This window comes from Elephantulus edwardii, unplaced genomic scaffold (assembly GCF_000299155.1).
Source record: "Elephantulus edwardii isolate Elephantulus edwardi_28Jun2011 unplaced genomic scaffold, EleEdw1.0 scaffold00077, whole genome shotgun sequence".
NCBI classification, from domain to species: domain Eukaryota; kingdom Metazoa; phylum Chordata; class Mammalia; order Macroscelidea; family Macroscelididae; genus Elephantulus; species Elephantulus edwardii.
The window spans coordinates 10164099-10178831 of NW_006399827.1; the positions used below are offsets into that span (position 1 = coordinate 10164099).

The 14733-nt window shown below is 42.6% G+C and overlaps 1 protein-coding gene and 1 pseudogene across 1 annotated transcript in view; both read right to left on the bottom strand.

Annotated features, from left to right (window-relative positions):
* The window catches only part of B4GALNT2 (beta-1,4-N-acetyl-galactosaminyl transferase 2), a gene marked incomplete at its 5' end in the record, with an annotated part of 59142 nt that overhangs the window by 4010 nt on the left and 40399 nt on the right, over positions 1-14733 (bottom strand). The window contains 3 exons of the mRNA XM_006889324.1: positions 884-1071; positions 10244-10330; positions 11532-11712. Of these exons, the coding sequence (XP_006889386.1) occupies positions 884-1071; positions 10244-10330; positions 11532-11712 (456 nt within the window). The remainder of the gene's footprint in view (positions 1-883; positions 1072-10243; positions 10331-11531; positions 11713-14733) is intronic.
* Positions 7711-9357, bottom strand: LOC102873642 (annotated as a pseudogene).

Below are 14733 nucleotides of genomic sequence, written 5' to 3' on the forward strand. Positions count from 1 at the left end.
CTAAGGGGATGGCATGTGCCCTGGGTGTCACTTGAGGGGGACTGCCAATGATTTTCTATTCAGTGTTGGTGACTTTATCTTCAGCTGAAAAAAGTCATTCAGAATTTAATATTTTTTCTTGTAGGAACTACATTTCACCAATACTCCTTTTAGGCAGAGGCTCTGAGAAGCAAATACAAAGAAAGACTAGAAAGTCCTTGCTTTGAAGACCAATATAAATGGATTTAAGTTCTTTTTCATCAGATAGCATTTCTGTGGCTTTCCTTCCATCTCCTGTTATGTTACCTGAAAGATGTTTTTTTTTGGGGGGGGGCAGGGTGTGTGGCATTCTGATACATCCCCCAGGTTTCAAATAGTTTCATTCTGGTTGGACCCCCGTGCTGAGGATTTCATTTTCAAAAGATTCCCAGGTGATTTTAAGATAATGTAATAGTTCAAAGTTCTGATTTATCCATTTCTTCCTGTTTGCTTGAAGAAAATGTATGTGTATGTAAGGAAGACTGTAAGAGAAGAAAAAAGAGAGAGAAATAGGAAGAGAGAGAGGCAGAGAAAGAGAGGTTTACTCCGCTTCCACTTGGGTGGAATCACTGGGTTTGGGATTCACAGCAAGGCTTTTATGCTGTGAAATTAGACTGGCTAGGAAATTTTGGAACCTAGACATTTCAAATTACCTACTTGGATCTCAATTTCTATATGAGGAAAGACTAGGTGAGCTACCCCATTAATGCAGAAATTGGAAGGTGATGAGATTTCTCTGTGAATCCAGAGTCAGCAGAGGGACTTGGAGGGGCTTTTCATCTCCTCCCATTCCAGGACCCTGCCTCCTTGGAAAAACGGACCTATTCAGGAGACAACTTGACTCTGTGACCTCAGAGAAATGTACCTTCCCAAAAGGCATAGTGTAATATTCCACGTGACTGTCATTGATTTTCAGGGGCTCTTTGCCGTCATCGGCCACAATCACAGTCAAGTCAGGGTAGTACTGGCGAATGCTCTGGAGCAGGGTCCTGAGCTTGTGGGGGCGGAGGAAAGTCTTGGTGGCGATGGTCACCAGGTGTCTCAGCTTTCTCTCTGGAAAAGAAAGGGTGGATATTAGTTTGTCTTGCAGAAAAGGTCACTGTTGTGACTAGTCTAGGCCCAACAGCTTCTCCATGTCACATTTCAGAGGTCGTGGGCCTCAAACCTAAAACAGCAAACTCATAGGGAAGCTCTGGTGGCCTAGTGGCAAGGAGCTGCAACTACAATCCCAGAGGTGCACCGTTCAAATCCACCAGATGCTCTGCCGGGGAAGGAGGGACAATCTCCTCCTGTACCAGTCAGATCTGATTTGATGGTACACTCACACAAAAATAAAATAAAATAAAAAAAACCAAACAAAAAAGCAGCAAACTCATCAGACCCAGTTCACTCCCATCAAGGAGGTTCTGACTCAGAATGACTCTCCAGAATAAAGTACAACCGACCCGAAAGGTTCCCAAGGCTGTAGTTGGCACAGAAACAGACTATCACATCCTGCAGAATAGCTGGTGGGTTCAAACCCTTGACCTTACAGTTAATGGCCAAATGCTTCAGTCACTACAGTACCAGGGTTCCTTCCCTAATAAACCAAATAACTCACCATTATTTTTGTTGTTTTCTTTTTTATTGTTATAAATTTCAGTGAAAATTTACAGAGACTTTGGATTTCCATTCATTCATTGTTGCACTTTTCTCCCCTCCCAACCCTCCCCCCCAGTACAAGAAAAGTAAAAGAAAAAAATTTTTCATTTTTTACAAACCCTCCCCCAGGTCCACTCCACTATGCAGCCTTCTCTCTGAACTCCCATCATGGCAAAAATACCTAATCACATATCCCTTTTTTTAAATTTTTATTAAATTTTATTAATTTTAATGAACATTTACAGAGATTTTGGATTTCCATTCATTCATTGTTACACTATTTTCTCTACCCTTCCCCCCAGTTCATTCCTCTTTTTTTTTCCCCCCTTGGAAGTCTGTTTTAATTGTCCAATTGCCACAGCGCTTGTGAAAGCCAGTTCTGATTAATCTCCTTTGTCAGTGTATCCTTTGCCATTCCCAATCACTCCTCCCTGAGAGAGACTTCACCCTGAGTCATAAGGAAAAGGGGATGGCGTATTCTCTTAGCTACTTCCTGCTGAAAAGGGATGCTGTAGGTTTCAGGGTGAAGATCTTCTCTCACTACTCTAAAGGGCCCCTTTGGCAATAGGAAATACGTAGACTATTGTGGAGGTTGATTTCGGAATTTAGATGCACTGTTATCAATTGTGCTTACACATATCCCTTTTAAACAGTTTTCTCCCTCATCTGTTTCAATGCAGTATACATTATTGAACCCATCTTTCTCAGTCTCCCCCCAACCCCGAGGTCAGTCCTGTTTTACAACAGTGGCACCATGCAGTATTTGTCCTTCTGTGACTGAGATACTTCACTCAGCATAATGTCCTCCAGGGTCACCCAATTTGAATAATATTGCTTGTTTTTCAATGCAGCATACTATTCCGTTGTGTGAATATACCAGAGCTTCTCTATCTGGATATTCATTTGTTGATGGGTACTTAGGTTGTTTCCAATTCCTTGCTATTGTGAACAAAGCCCCAATAAACATGGGTGTCCATACATCTGCTTGGGTGGCAGTTCTGGTCTCTTTGGGGTATATTCCTTTGGAATTGCCGGATCAAATGGTATCTCTATTTGCAACTTTTTGAGAAAGCGCCATACCACCTTCCACAGTGGTTGCACCATTTTACACTCCAACCAACAGTGAATAAGGATTCCAGATTCTCCACAACCTCACCAGCATTTGTTGCTTGCTGTTCTGTCAAATTTTGCTGTTCTGACTGGGGTGAGATGATATCTCATAGTTGTTTTATAAGTTACTGTTGTCTAATTAATTCTGACTCACAGTGACCTTCTGTTGGGTTTCCAAGGGAGCTCAGGTGGCCAAGTGGTAGGTAAGTAGTTGTGCTGCAATACTAAAGGCACATAGTTCAAATCCCAGTTGCTCCATGAGAGAAGGGCAATCTCCTATGTGATTTACTGCCTCTGAAGACCCAGTGGAGGGTCAGCTAAGAGTCAGTTCCAATGTAATGGCTCACAACTACAATAACATTTTGTTTTCAAGGTTGCAAATAATTTTGGGTAGAGGTGGCCCATCTATCTCCTGTGGACCAGATGCTGCTTTCGGTTAGCAGCCCAATGTGTTAGGCGTCATGACACCAGGATTCCTTTCCCTAATTCACTGGCCGTGCTTAAAAAGAGTTTGCAGTTTTATTGTTGTTGTTGTTGCTGTGTATGACTGGATTGGAAAATCAATATAATTGTGATGCACCCAGTTGACTGAAATTTTATGTCTTTATCTCCTGGAGCTCCCTTGCCTGGTATTATGACATCTTCCTTCTCTCTATCTGAATGCTTCATTTTACAGGATGAACTTTCTATCAGCATATGCTTGCATTCTGCTTTTAATACCAGAAGCAGAGCCAGGCAAACCTTTGTCTATTGAGAAGTTCAAACCCACAGGCCATCAAGACCCAAGAAGTGGAGAAAGATCTAAAGGACGTGAGATCCGCTCCACCCTCTGCTGCACCTGTTATTGAGAAGCCTGTCTGCTCCCTCTATTTTCAGGAGGATATGATTGGAAATAGAAGAATTGATATCTTTGAGCCATGGTGTTGGAGGAGAGTACTGAATATCACAGGGGATGCCAACAGAAGAAACAGATATGTCGTGGAGAAGGTACAGATAGAGCGCTCCTTGGAGGCAAAGATGATGAAGTTTCATCTCACATACTCTGGGCATGTTGCTAGGAGAAACCAGTATTTCTTGCTTCGAGATATCATGCTTGGAAAGGTGGAGAGTCAGCAAAGGAGAGGAAGTTCATCAACCAGGTGGCTTGACCCAATGACTGCAGCAATGGGTTCAAGTGAGTCCGAGATTATGAGGATGGTACAGGACAGGACAGGATCTGTTGTTCAGAGGGTTGCTATGAATCATCCCCAATTCAACAGCACCTAACAATAACAGAGATTGAAGATGTGGATCAGATTGTCCACCTTAATGCCTGTGACTTGTATAAAAGATTAGAGAAGGAATAGTTTTTTTATGGATAAGATCCCATGATGCAACCTGTGGAGCTGTCGGGGGGGGGGTTGTTTTGGATTCAGCTGCTATTCTATTATTTGTGGAACCCCACCTATTGATGGAACCCATATGATATCTGGGTGAGTGTGAGGTTAGTAAGAACCACACATCCTGAAAGTCCACCTGACCTATTTATTATTTGTACCTTAGTGCTCCATAACTTTGTTGCAGAACTACTTTTTTATTTTATTTTTTAAATATTTTTTAATTTTTTTTAATTATTTTTGTGTGAGTGTACCATCAAATTAGATCTGACTGGTACAGGAGGAGATTGTCCCTCCTTCTCCAGCAGAGCATCTAGTGGATTCGAACCGTGCGCCTCTGGAATTGTAGTTGCAGCTCCTTACCACTAGGCCACCAGAGCTCCCTTGCAGAACTACTTTTTAAGAGTGATGAAAACCAGAAATCATCCTAGAACTTTCCTTTTAATATATGTCACACTGTAATGACTGCTTCTTCTGCGTCTGATGATGGAGAAGGAAAAGACATCAGTGAAAACAATTTTTGTTCAAGAGCATGTCACTTGAATCCTCTCCTTTCTTTTCTTAGGTCATAGGATAAAGTGTAGAGCTCTTTTATTACAGCAGAGAGAGAACCAGAAACGGGAGTTGCCATAATACAGTCAAAGTTTGGGACTTCTGGCCAAGTTGGTGGTAGAAGTTTCTTCTTTGAGATTCCTTTCATTTGAAAATATGTATAGTGAGAGTTATAAAATGTAAAAATATATAAAACAACTATGAGATATCATTTCACCCCAGTCAAAATAGCAAAATTTAACAGAACAGCAAGCAACAAATGCTGGCGAGGTTGTGGAGAAACTGGAACCCTGATTCACTGTTGGTGGGAGTGTAAAATGGTGCAACCCCTGTGGAAAGCAGTATGGTGCTTTCTCAAAAAGTTGCAAATAGAGATACCATTTGACCCAGCAATTCCACTACTGGGAATATACCCTGAAGAGACCATAGCTGACATCCAAGCAGATATATGCACACCCATGTTTATTGCAGCTTTGTTCACAATAGCAAGGAGTTGGAAACAACCTAAGTGCCTATCAACAAACGAATGGCTAGAGAAGCTGTGATATATTCGCACAATGGAATACTACGCTGCATTAAAAAACAAGGAACTCATGCAATATTATTCAAAATGGTTGACTCTGGAGAACATTATGCTGAGTGAAATATCCCAGTCACAAAAGGACAAATATTACATGATGCCACTGTTGTAGAATGTGACTGTCCTTGGGGTTGGGGAGACACTGAGTAAGATGGGTTCAATAATGTATACTGCACTGAAACAGAGGAGGGAGAGAACCGTCTAAAAGAGAGATGTAACTGGGTATTTCTGTCATCACAGGAGACTAGAGCGAGGGCTGCATGGTGGAGGGGACCTGGGGGAGGGTTTGTAAAACAATGAAAGAATCTTTTCTTTTACTTTTCCATAATTTTTGGACTCATGTACTTATAACTTGTTAGTCAAATTTGTGTCTTCTAGGTTGCAACACCCCCATGATACATCTTGAAGGATATGTACATGTACAGCCAAGCACAATCAATAAGAGTGCATCTGAATTCCAAAATCAATCTACATAATAGTCTATGTGTTTCCTACTACCAAAGGGGCCCTTTAGAGTAGTGAGAGAAGATCTTCACCCTGAAACCCACAGCGTCCCTTTTCAGCAGGAAGTAGCTAAGAGAATATGCCGTCCCCTTTTCCTTATGACTCAGGGTGAAGTCTCTCTCAGGGAGGAGTGATAGGGAATGGCAAAGGATACACTGACAAATAAGATTAATCAGAACTGGCTTTGACAAGCACTGTGGCATTTGGACAAGAACAAACTGGGAGGAGGGTAGAGAGAATAGTGCAACAATGAATGAGTGGAAGCCCAAAATCTCTGTAAATGTTTATGAAAATTAATAAAATATAATTATAGAAAAAAAAAATGTAAAAATATAAAGATATCATCATAGTAAAAAACAGAGTCCATTTCTCCCAAGGAACATAAATAAATAGCCTTCTGTCTTCTGGAGTCAGAAGCAGGCTGAAGAGGCTAAGTGTCTCAGTGGGTCTGTGGGCCCAGAGCTAGGATTTTTTCTAGAAATCGTGTCAGAGAAAAAAAGAATTAAAGTATTGTTAGGAAAATAATAAGTCAAAGAAATGCTATAAAAAAAAGATGTAGCTCTATAGATTAAAAAAAAAAGTGGTAAGTCTATGCTCTGTCAAAGGCAGAAAACTTTTTTTTACTGTTAATAAAAACATTTATTTTTCATTTTATACAGAATAACCTGAAGTCTGCAACAGGACTTAACAGTTACCCAGGGGTTTGCAGACAGTGTGTCCATCTCAACAGTGTATTTCTGGGAATTGGGGATCCACACAAACACAGGCAGGAGTTGGGAGGGAGGGAGAGGGCACAGCAGGAGTGTGTTTCAGTCCTTTCTCAAGGAAAAGGCAGTAGAGCACTCAGAGTCACTGAAAACCTGTGTAAATGGAGCTCCTAGAATAAGCACTATACTCTGAACTCTTGGGGAAGAGGCAGGAAAAGGACCTTGATAAATAAAAAAGGGATGGGGAGGGAGGCTTATTATTTTTAATTCCTCAAACCCAGGACCTGATAATCAAAGGGGACCATATCAAATTTTGAATAATGTCCCTGCTCAAAATAAAAAAGGTGACTCCTGGGACGCTATCATCCTGGTCATTCCTAGGTCTATATGCCCTACACATACTAAAAAAAAATGTTGGATAGTAGTGGCTTATGTTCCATGGAAGTAAAACGATTACAGTCAGCACTGATACAGTCATCAGCTAGTGGCATATACAACCTGCTGAAAGGGGTTGCTAGTAGGACCAAGAGAAGGCCCAGAATGTCTTTAGCCTGAGACAAAGCAGGTAGAAAGTCTGAAAGGTAGGGAACAAAAGACCCTCAAGACCGTAATTTTAATGGAATAATTTTAAAAAACAAAACAAACACTGATAGCCATTAATAACAACAAATGCCATGGCTTCTACGCTCACCTGGTAGCAAAAAAAAGAAAAAGCCAAAAATTTGCAAAAATGTTTCCAATTAATCAACAGGTCTTACTGAAGGTGTCTATGTGCATGGGAGAGGGCAATATAGTTTTTATATAGTTGACAAACCACATGATTCCTATGGAAATGGAAGGGGCAGAGTCCTGGTTTGCTGGCATACTGAGGGTTAGACAGAGTAGAACAAAAAGCTCTAAAGTAACTGCAGAGTCTCTGCAACCAGCTTGTGGGGAAAAGGGGCCAGATTCCCACTCCAGAGATGGCAGGAATCCAAGCTCAGATCATCACATGCATTAGTCCTGGTCATTCTATAGTTGATGGACAACTCATCCAAGGTAGGGAAAGGGATCCGGTTAGGGGAAGAGCAGTCACTTTTCTTCTTTTAAAGCCTTAATTTATAATTTAACCTCAACTTATTATCAGTGCCTCAGATACAATTTAACCTTAAATCTTTAAAGGTCCTCTCAAATAATTTTTTTTCTCACTTTCTGGTAGTCCCCCCAGTCTTAGGCTCCCATTTTACCCTGATTCAGAGTCCACAACCTTTATCAGACCATCTGTGCTCATGGACTTGGGCCTTTCTAGAGGGAAGCCTAGAGCTAGGCTCCAGATCAGCTGTGCCAATACTCCAAGTGCGCGTGACACCCCAAACAGGACTGTGTAGTAATTCATCTCGGTCATGCTGTAGTACTGGAGTAGCACACTGCTCATTGCTGTGGGCATCTATGTTTGGGCCAGGGATTCTTGGCCTTGCCTTGCTCTAAGAGGACATTGGGCACAATCTTATGCAGCTGAGCAACCAACTTAAACATTGGATCGCTAGGCAGATGTTTCAGAGCAAACTCTTGCTGACAGGTGTATCTTGGATCAGTCTTCCTTAGTACTGCATGGCCATAGCCTGGGACAACCCATCCAGAGTTGAGTGTGTTCCAGATATAGTCTCGTAACTTCTCATCTGAAACATCTTTTCCAACTTCCTTCTGCAGCTGTGTCAGCCAGACAAGCACTTCCTGATTTGCCAGTCCATGTAAGGGCCCTGCTAGCCCATTCATGGCAGCTGCAAAGGACAAGTAGGGGTCTGAAAGGGCACTTCCTGCCAGATGGCTAGTATGTGCACTTACATTGCCACACTCATGGTCACTGTGGATGGTAAGGTATAAGCGCATGAGTTCAGTGAACTGAGCATCAGTATAGCCTAACATGTTGGTGAAATTGTGGGATCAGTCCAGCTTAGTGTCGATGGTCCCAATACTGCTGCCCTCCCGGTAGAGGTTCCGGTAGATCTTTGCTGAAACACAAGGTGGCTTTGCAATGAGATCCATACAGTCTTCGTAGATATACTCCCAGTACTTGGCTCGGTTGATAGCCTCTGCGTATGCTCGGGCAAAGTTACTTTCACTGTTAAGGGCTGTAATGGATGCACTTAGCTGAGACATGGGGTGTAGATTGGTGGGAAAGTTATCCAGCATAGTGACCACATGGGGTGGAAGATCTGCCCTCTTTGTCCGTTCTTTTGAGAGCCAAGATACCTGTTCCTCTGTTGGGATCTGTCCAGTTGGGATCTGTGATGTTACTAGCAGCCAAAACAAGCCCTCAGGCAGGGGTTCTTCTCCACCCTTAGCCTTGGGGAGTAGTTTCTGGCATTCAGGAATACCATAGCCTCTGAAACAGATGCCCTCATCAGGATCAAGAACTGATGTTTCGCATATCAATCCTTTCATGCCTCTCATGTCCATACATCATGTCCACAGTGATTTGACCCACTGCTAACTTGCCATGTTGCTGCCTGAAGGTCTTAACTCTGGTCTGCTCCTTGCTATCAAGTCAGCTAATGTTGTTGTTGTTGTTGTTATGTGCCGTCGAGTCGCTTCCGACTCATAGAGACCCTATGTACAGCAGCCCTAAACTCTGCTCTGTCCTGTGCCAATAGTACTGTCTCCAATACACCCATCCAGATTACCCCAGTCACTGAATCAATCCACCTCCTAGAGGGCCTTCCCCTCCTGCGCCCTCCACCCTCCCAAGCATGATGTCGCTCTCCAAGGACCAGTCAGCTAATAGGTCTTTCAAATTCGTAGAGGAAGCGCTGACATGCCGAGCAGCAAGAACAAGATAGGATGCATTCTTGGCTCCAAAGAGCAGGGCAGCCGCAGTGAGTAAAGCCATGGCAGGCGCACTGAGGATCTGATGGGTAGGGAGGGAGGGGAGAGAGCTGCCGGCCCTGGTGAGGGCCGCTGCCCCTGCACCAGAGGCCGCGCCAGACGGGTGGACAAGGTTAAAAGGAGCGGCAGAAAGCTTTTGAGACTTGGAAAGGTAAAGCAGTTCTAACATCTGAAAATGTGGAAATAATCCAAGTGTTTACAAATACATCAATGTCACCAAGTCTAGATTCAGATTCCTGCAGATATGGGATGTGTTATCGAAGTGGCAAAATAATGATGGAGCTTTTCTTTTGCTTTTAAAGAAGAGCGAACTGGGGCTGGGGGTGGGTGGGCGGGGAGAAAAGTGCAACAATGAATGAATGGAAATCCAAAATCTCTGTTAGTGTTCATTGAAATGAATAATTAAAAAAAAGAAAGGAGAGAAAAAAAGAAGTGGCAAAATAAGCCAGGGAGAAAGAGAAGGATGGATTATGAAATAAATAGTGCTGGGATTACCCTACAGTCTTATGCCAGGTGATTCTTAATTCCTCAATGAAACTCCAGCATGTATTGTGTCTATTACCGGATTTTCTATTTGCTGCCATTGATAAATATCTATTCCTGCTTAAGTACCATTGGTTTTTATTATAATTACTTATTAAAATGCTATCATTCACTGGTGATCTTTTTTTCTGAGTAAGCACAAATCATATATCATATAAATTATATTTAAGTGATATTAGAGGACAATGTCTTAGAATTTTTTTCTGTTAAAATATAGCTTATCAATTTAGTAGTCATATCAGGATTGTTATTTTCATTGATTCTTCCATGTCTGAGATGATTCTTTCAGACTTTCACCAATAGCTCTGCAAGGTCTCACTGTGGAGCCCCAGAGACAAGGGTCTTACCTGGTCCTGGGTCATATAACTTCGGGATGATAGGGTATCGGATAGTCACTGGAAACTTGGCCACTGAGGATTCAGACTCCAAACTCACTGGAAGAAAAAAAGAAAAAGAGATGAGAGCGTGGGCACCAGCAAGTCTGGATGACCTTCCAGACTGCCCCAGGACGCTGACTTGATGGAGGAGTCAAGGTTTGGTAGGGAAATACTGACTGGAACGAGATTGAGGAGCCCAGAGATTTATGAATTAGATTCCAATCTCATTCAGGCTCCTAATTTGCTGAGTGGCCCTGCTAAATGCCTCCTTAATCCCTATTTCTTCTCCTAGAAGAACCTGGTGGAGTGGAGTGAGTACTAGCTTGGCTTCAGAAGATCTGGATTAAATTTTGACTGTCACTAACTAAAATGAACAAAACCAGTTGTCATCAAATCCATTCCAGCTCACCGTGAGCTCATGTGTGTCAGGACAGAACTGTGTTCCGTGTGGTTCTTAATGGATAACTTTTCAGCAACAGAGCACTTGTGAACAGACTTTAACCATCAACCTTTCAGTTAATAGCTAATATGTTTGCACTACCCTCTGAACTCGATTCCAACTTGTAGTAACCCTACAGGACAGTACAGGACAGAGAACTGCTCAACAGGGCCTCCAAGGCTGTAATTGCTACAGTTGCAGACTGTCACATCTTTCTCCCTTGGAGCGGCCACCTTTCAGTTAGCAGTTGAACGCTTAAGCACTGCACCATTAGAGCACCTTGCTTGCAGCACCCAGGGACTTTAGGATTGTGTGGAACAACTGGGACTAGAAACAGGAGCAAGGGAAGAATTGTAAATGCAGGCCAGCTTTCCTAGAGAAGGAAGACTTTGACAGGGCCCATTGGTGTTTTCTGCCTCCCAGAGGTAAGGAGTCAATCCAAAGGCGTATAGTTCAGATTCAGTAGCTGCTTAATGGAAGAAAGATGGGCAATCTCCTTTCACGTGATTTACAGCCTCTGAAAACCCACGGGAGTATCAGCTATGAGCCAGTTCTAACTCGATGGTACTCAGAACAAGAAGTAGTATAGTCTTCAGGAAGTTGTGTGCTAACTCCAAGGCTGCTTAAGAAAAAGATGAACAATCTCCTCCCATGCTATTTACAGCCTCTTAAAAACTTGCTTGGAGGCCACGAGTGGACAGCAAATAAGGCCCAAAAAACTAAAACCTGCTGGAGGGTCACTTATGAGACTTATGAGTCCTATCCTTTCTGACTTGAGGGCAATGAGAAGCAGTTTGCAGTCCAAGGACAGGATCTTACCTATGTCTACCCGGTGGTGCTGGTATGCTGTGCTGGTATAAGTCACATGCTGGAGGATGAAACTTAAATGTTTCCGGTTATTGGTTGAAATAATCAGTTGCTTCTGGCCTCTGCCTTGAACCACACTGTCTGGAGTGTCAGCCAGGGTGTTCAGTGTCCCCTGAGAGGCTGTCAGGGTCACCTAGGAAGGGTGAGGCAGAAAGACAGGTAAATGGAGGGCTGAAAATGACTGACCTTCACAAAAGGCATATATCCAAGATGGTCAAAAGGGGGCAGAGCACACAAGTGGGATGAGAAGCGTCAGCTGTGCCGGCTTCTTAAACTGTTGGTACCTCCAATGCAACATAATCTTGGGCAAAGAAAGTGAAGAGGACTTGAAGCACTTGTTGAACAAAATCAAAGTCTTCAGTATGTGTTATACTTCAACATCAAAACAAAAATCCTCACAACTGGATGTATAGTCAACATCATGATACATAGAGATAAGACTGAAGATGTCAAGAATTTAATCTAGTTTCACAAATAACACCCATGGAACCAGCAGCAGTTAAACCAAATGAGGGCGTGTTAATCATAGGATCGCAAAACTGCCTAGGTGGAGGGAGAGATGGGTAAAGGAAATGTGAAAGATCCAGTGTGAAAAAAATACATACAAACTTTGTAAGTAAACCAATATAAAATAAAAGCACTTATATCAAAAAGAAAAAAGAAATCAAATTAAATATTGCATCAAGGAAAGCTGCTGTCAAGGACATAATTATTTAAAGTGCTAAATGTCAGGCCCAGACCAAGGAGAAGGAAGGATTCAAAGAATATCAACATGTCGCACATCTAAAAACTTCTCCAACAGAGTAAAAATGGAAGCCACAGATTGTGAAAAAATATTTGGTAATGGGGAGCTCTGGTGGCCGAGTGGCAAGAAACTGCACTGCAATCCCAGAGACACATGGTTCGAATCCACCAGATGTTCTGCCGGGAAAGGAGGGACAATCTCCTCCTGTACCAGTCAGATCTGATCTGACGGTACACAGACACACACACACACACACACACACAAAATAATAATAAAAATTAAAAAAAAATATTTGGTAATGACTTGCCAGATAAGGGACTTATATCTAGAGTTTATAAAATACTTGAGCACCATAACAAGATAAAGGTAAATAACCCAATGGAAAAATGGGCACAGGATATGAACAGACACTTCACCAAAGAAGATATTCAGATGGCCAACAAATACATGAAGAAATGTTCAAAATCCCTAGCTCTTAGAGAGATGCAAATCAAATTACGACTATGAGATATCATCTCACCCCAGTAAGAATAGCAAAATTTAACAGAGTAGCAAACAACAAATGCTGGCGAGGTTGTGGAGAAACTGGAACCCTTATTCACTGTTGGTGGGAGTGTAAAATGGTGCAACCACTATGGAAGACAGTGTGGTGCTTTCTCAACAAGTTGCAAATAGAAATACCATTTGACCCAGCAATTCCACTACTGGGAATATACACTAAAGAAACCATAACTGCCAGCCACCCAGACAGATATATGCACACCCTTGCTTATTGTGGCTTTGTTCACAATAGCAAAAAGTTGGAAACAACCTAAGTGCCCATCAACAAACGAATGGATAGAGAAGCTATGATATATTCACACAATGGAATACTATGCAGCATTGAAAAACAAGGAACTCATGCAATATTACTCAAAATGGGTGACCCTGGAGGACATTAAGCTGAGTGAAATATTTCAGTCACAAAAGGACAAATACTGCATAGTGCTGCTGTTGTAGAACGGGACTGACAGCAGGGTTGGGGTGAGACTGAGAAAAATTGGATAAATTATATATACTGCATTGAAACAGATGAGGGAGCGAATAGTTTAAAAGTGCTACATGATTGGGTATTACAGTTATGACAAGAGTCCGGAATGAAGGAAGCATAGTGGAGTGTACTGAATGAGGGAGGGAGATTGTATACCAATAAAAGAATTTTCTTTTACTTTTCAAAGAGAAGAGCGAACTGGGTGGGAGGGGTGGGCAGGGAGAAAAATGCAACAATGAATGAATGGAAATCCAAAATCTCTGTAAACGTTCATTAAAATTAATTTTCTTTAAAAAATTTTCTTTTTTGAAAAAGGAATATCAACATGTCAACAAAGGAAGTGAACATTGCCCATCTGACTAAACTACCATGGAGTATCCCTCCCTCCACTCCCTAGAAGACCACCCACTTGGCTAAACCACAATGGAATGTCTCTCCCTTCCCTCCCTAAAGACCCCTACTATAAAATCTTCCCTAATCCACTTTAGGGTGTGGTTTTCCCCTGGTCTGTCTCTCTCTCTCCAGAACAAAGGGTCCCTCCTGGGAGCCCCCTTAATAAAGCTTTTTTAGCTCTCTTTCTTCCTCTGGTCCCTTCCTTGAGTTCTTGGCCTTATGTCCAGAGCGAAGACCTAACATTTTGGTGTTCAAAACCCAGGAGCGGAGTCGAGGTGTGTTGCGCCTCTGCCCTCTTTTGGGGCGAGTGTGGCGCCCCTCACTCTCTCTCTCTTGAACCACCCAGCATGTATGGTGTCAAGGCGTCCAACGGTAACCTAACAGAAACAGTCCTGTTTTTCTCTTCTCCTGTTTTGTGTGTATGCCTGCTGATGGAATGAATGCTTTGAGTGCTTGTGAAGAGGCTCCACGGCTGACGCTACTCTGAAGCCACGGAGTTTGATTGGGTCCTCACCCGTGGTTCCGTGGTGTTGTCATATGGCTTAGTGGTGATTTGGGGGATCCTCTAGGGACCCCAACCTATTGCTAAGACACACTTTTACTCCATGAGGGGCATGGCTGGAAGGACAACTACATGGACTGAGGGGGGAAATCCTCTGTTGTCTATTTCCATCCATTTTGTGTTTATATCAGTACTGTTCACTTCCTGTCTACTGCTACCTCTATTCTGCAAGAGTCCTTGCTGGGCGTTATCTGGTGCCTCTTCCCATTGAAAACTTTGCCCCTATTCTCCTGACTTCTGCCTTTGCACTCTCATACTCCTTTTCTGACTCAGAAAAGATTTTTCTCCTTCAGAAAGGCCCATTTGCTCATAAAATTCCCCAGGCACTGTTCAGAAACAATCCCCAGGCATTTTCCCTCCAGCCATTTTGAACTCCCTGGAGATTCTGATCTGTCCACACTGGACTCCTGTCTGTGCATATATC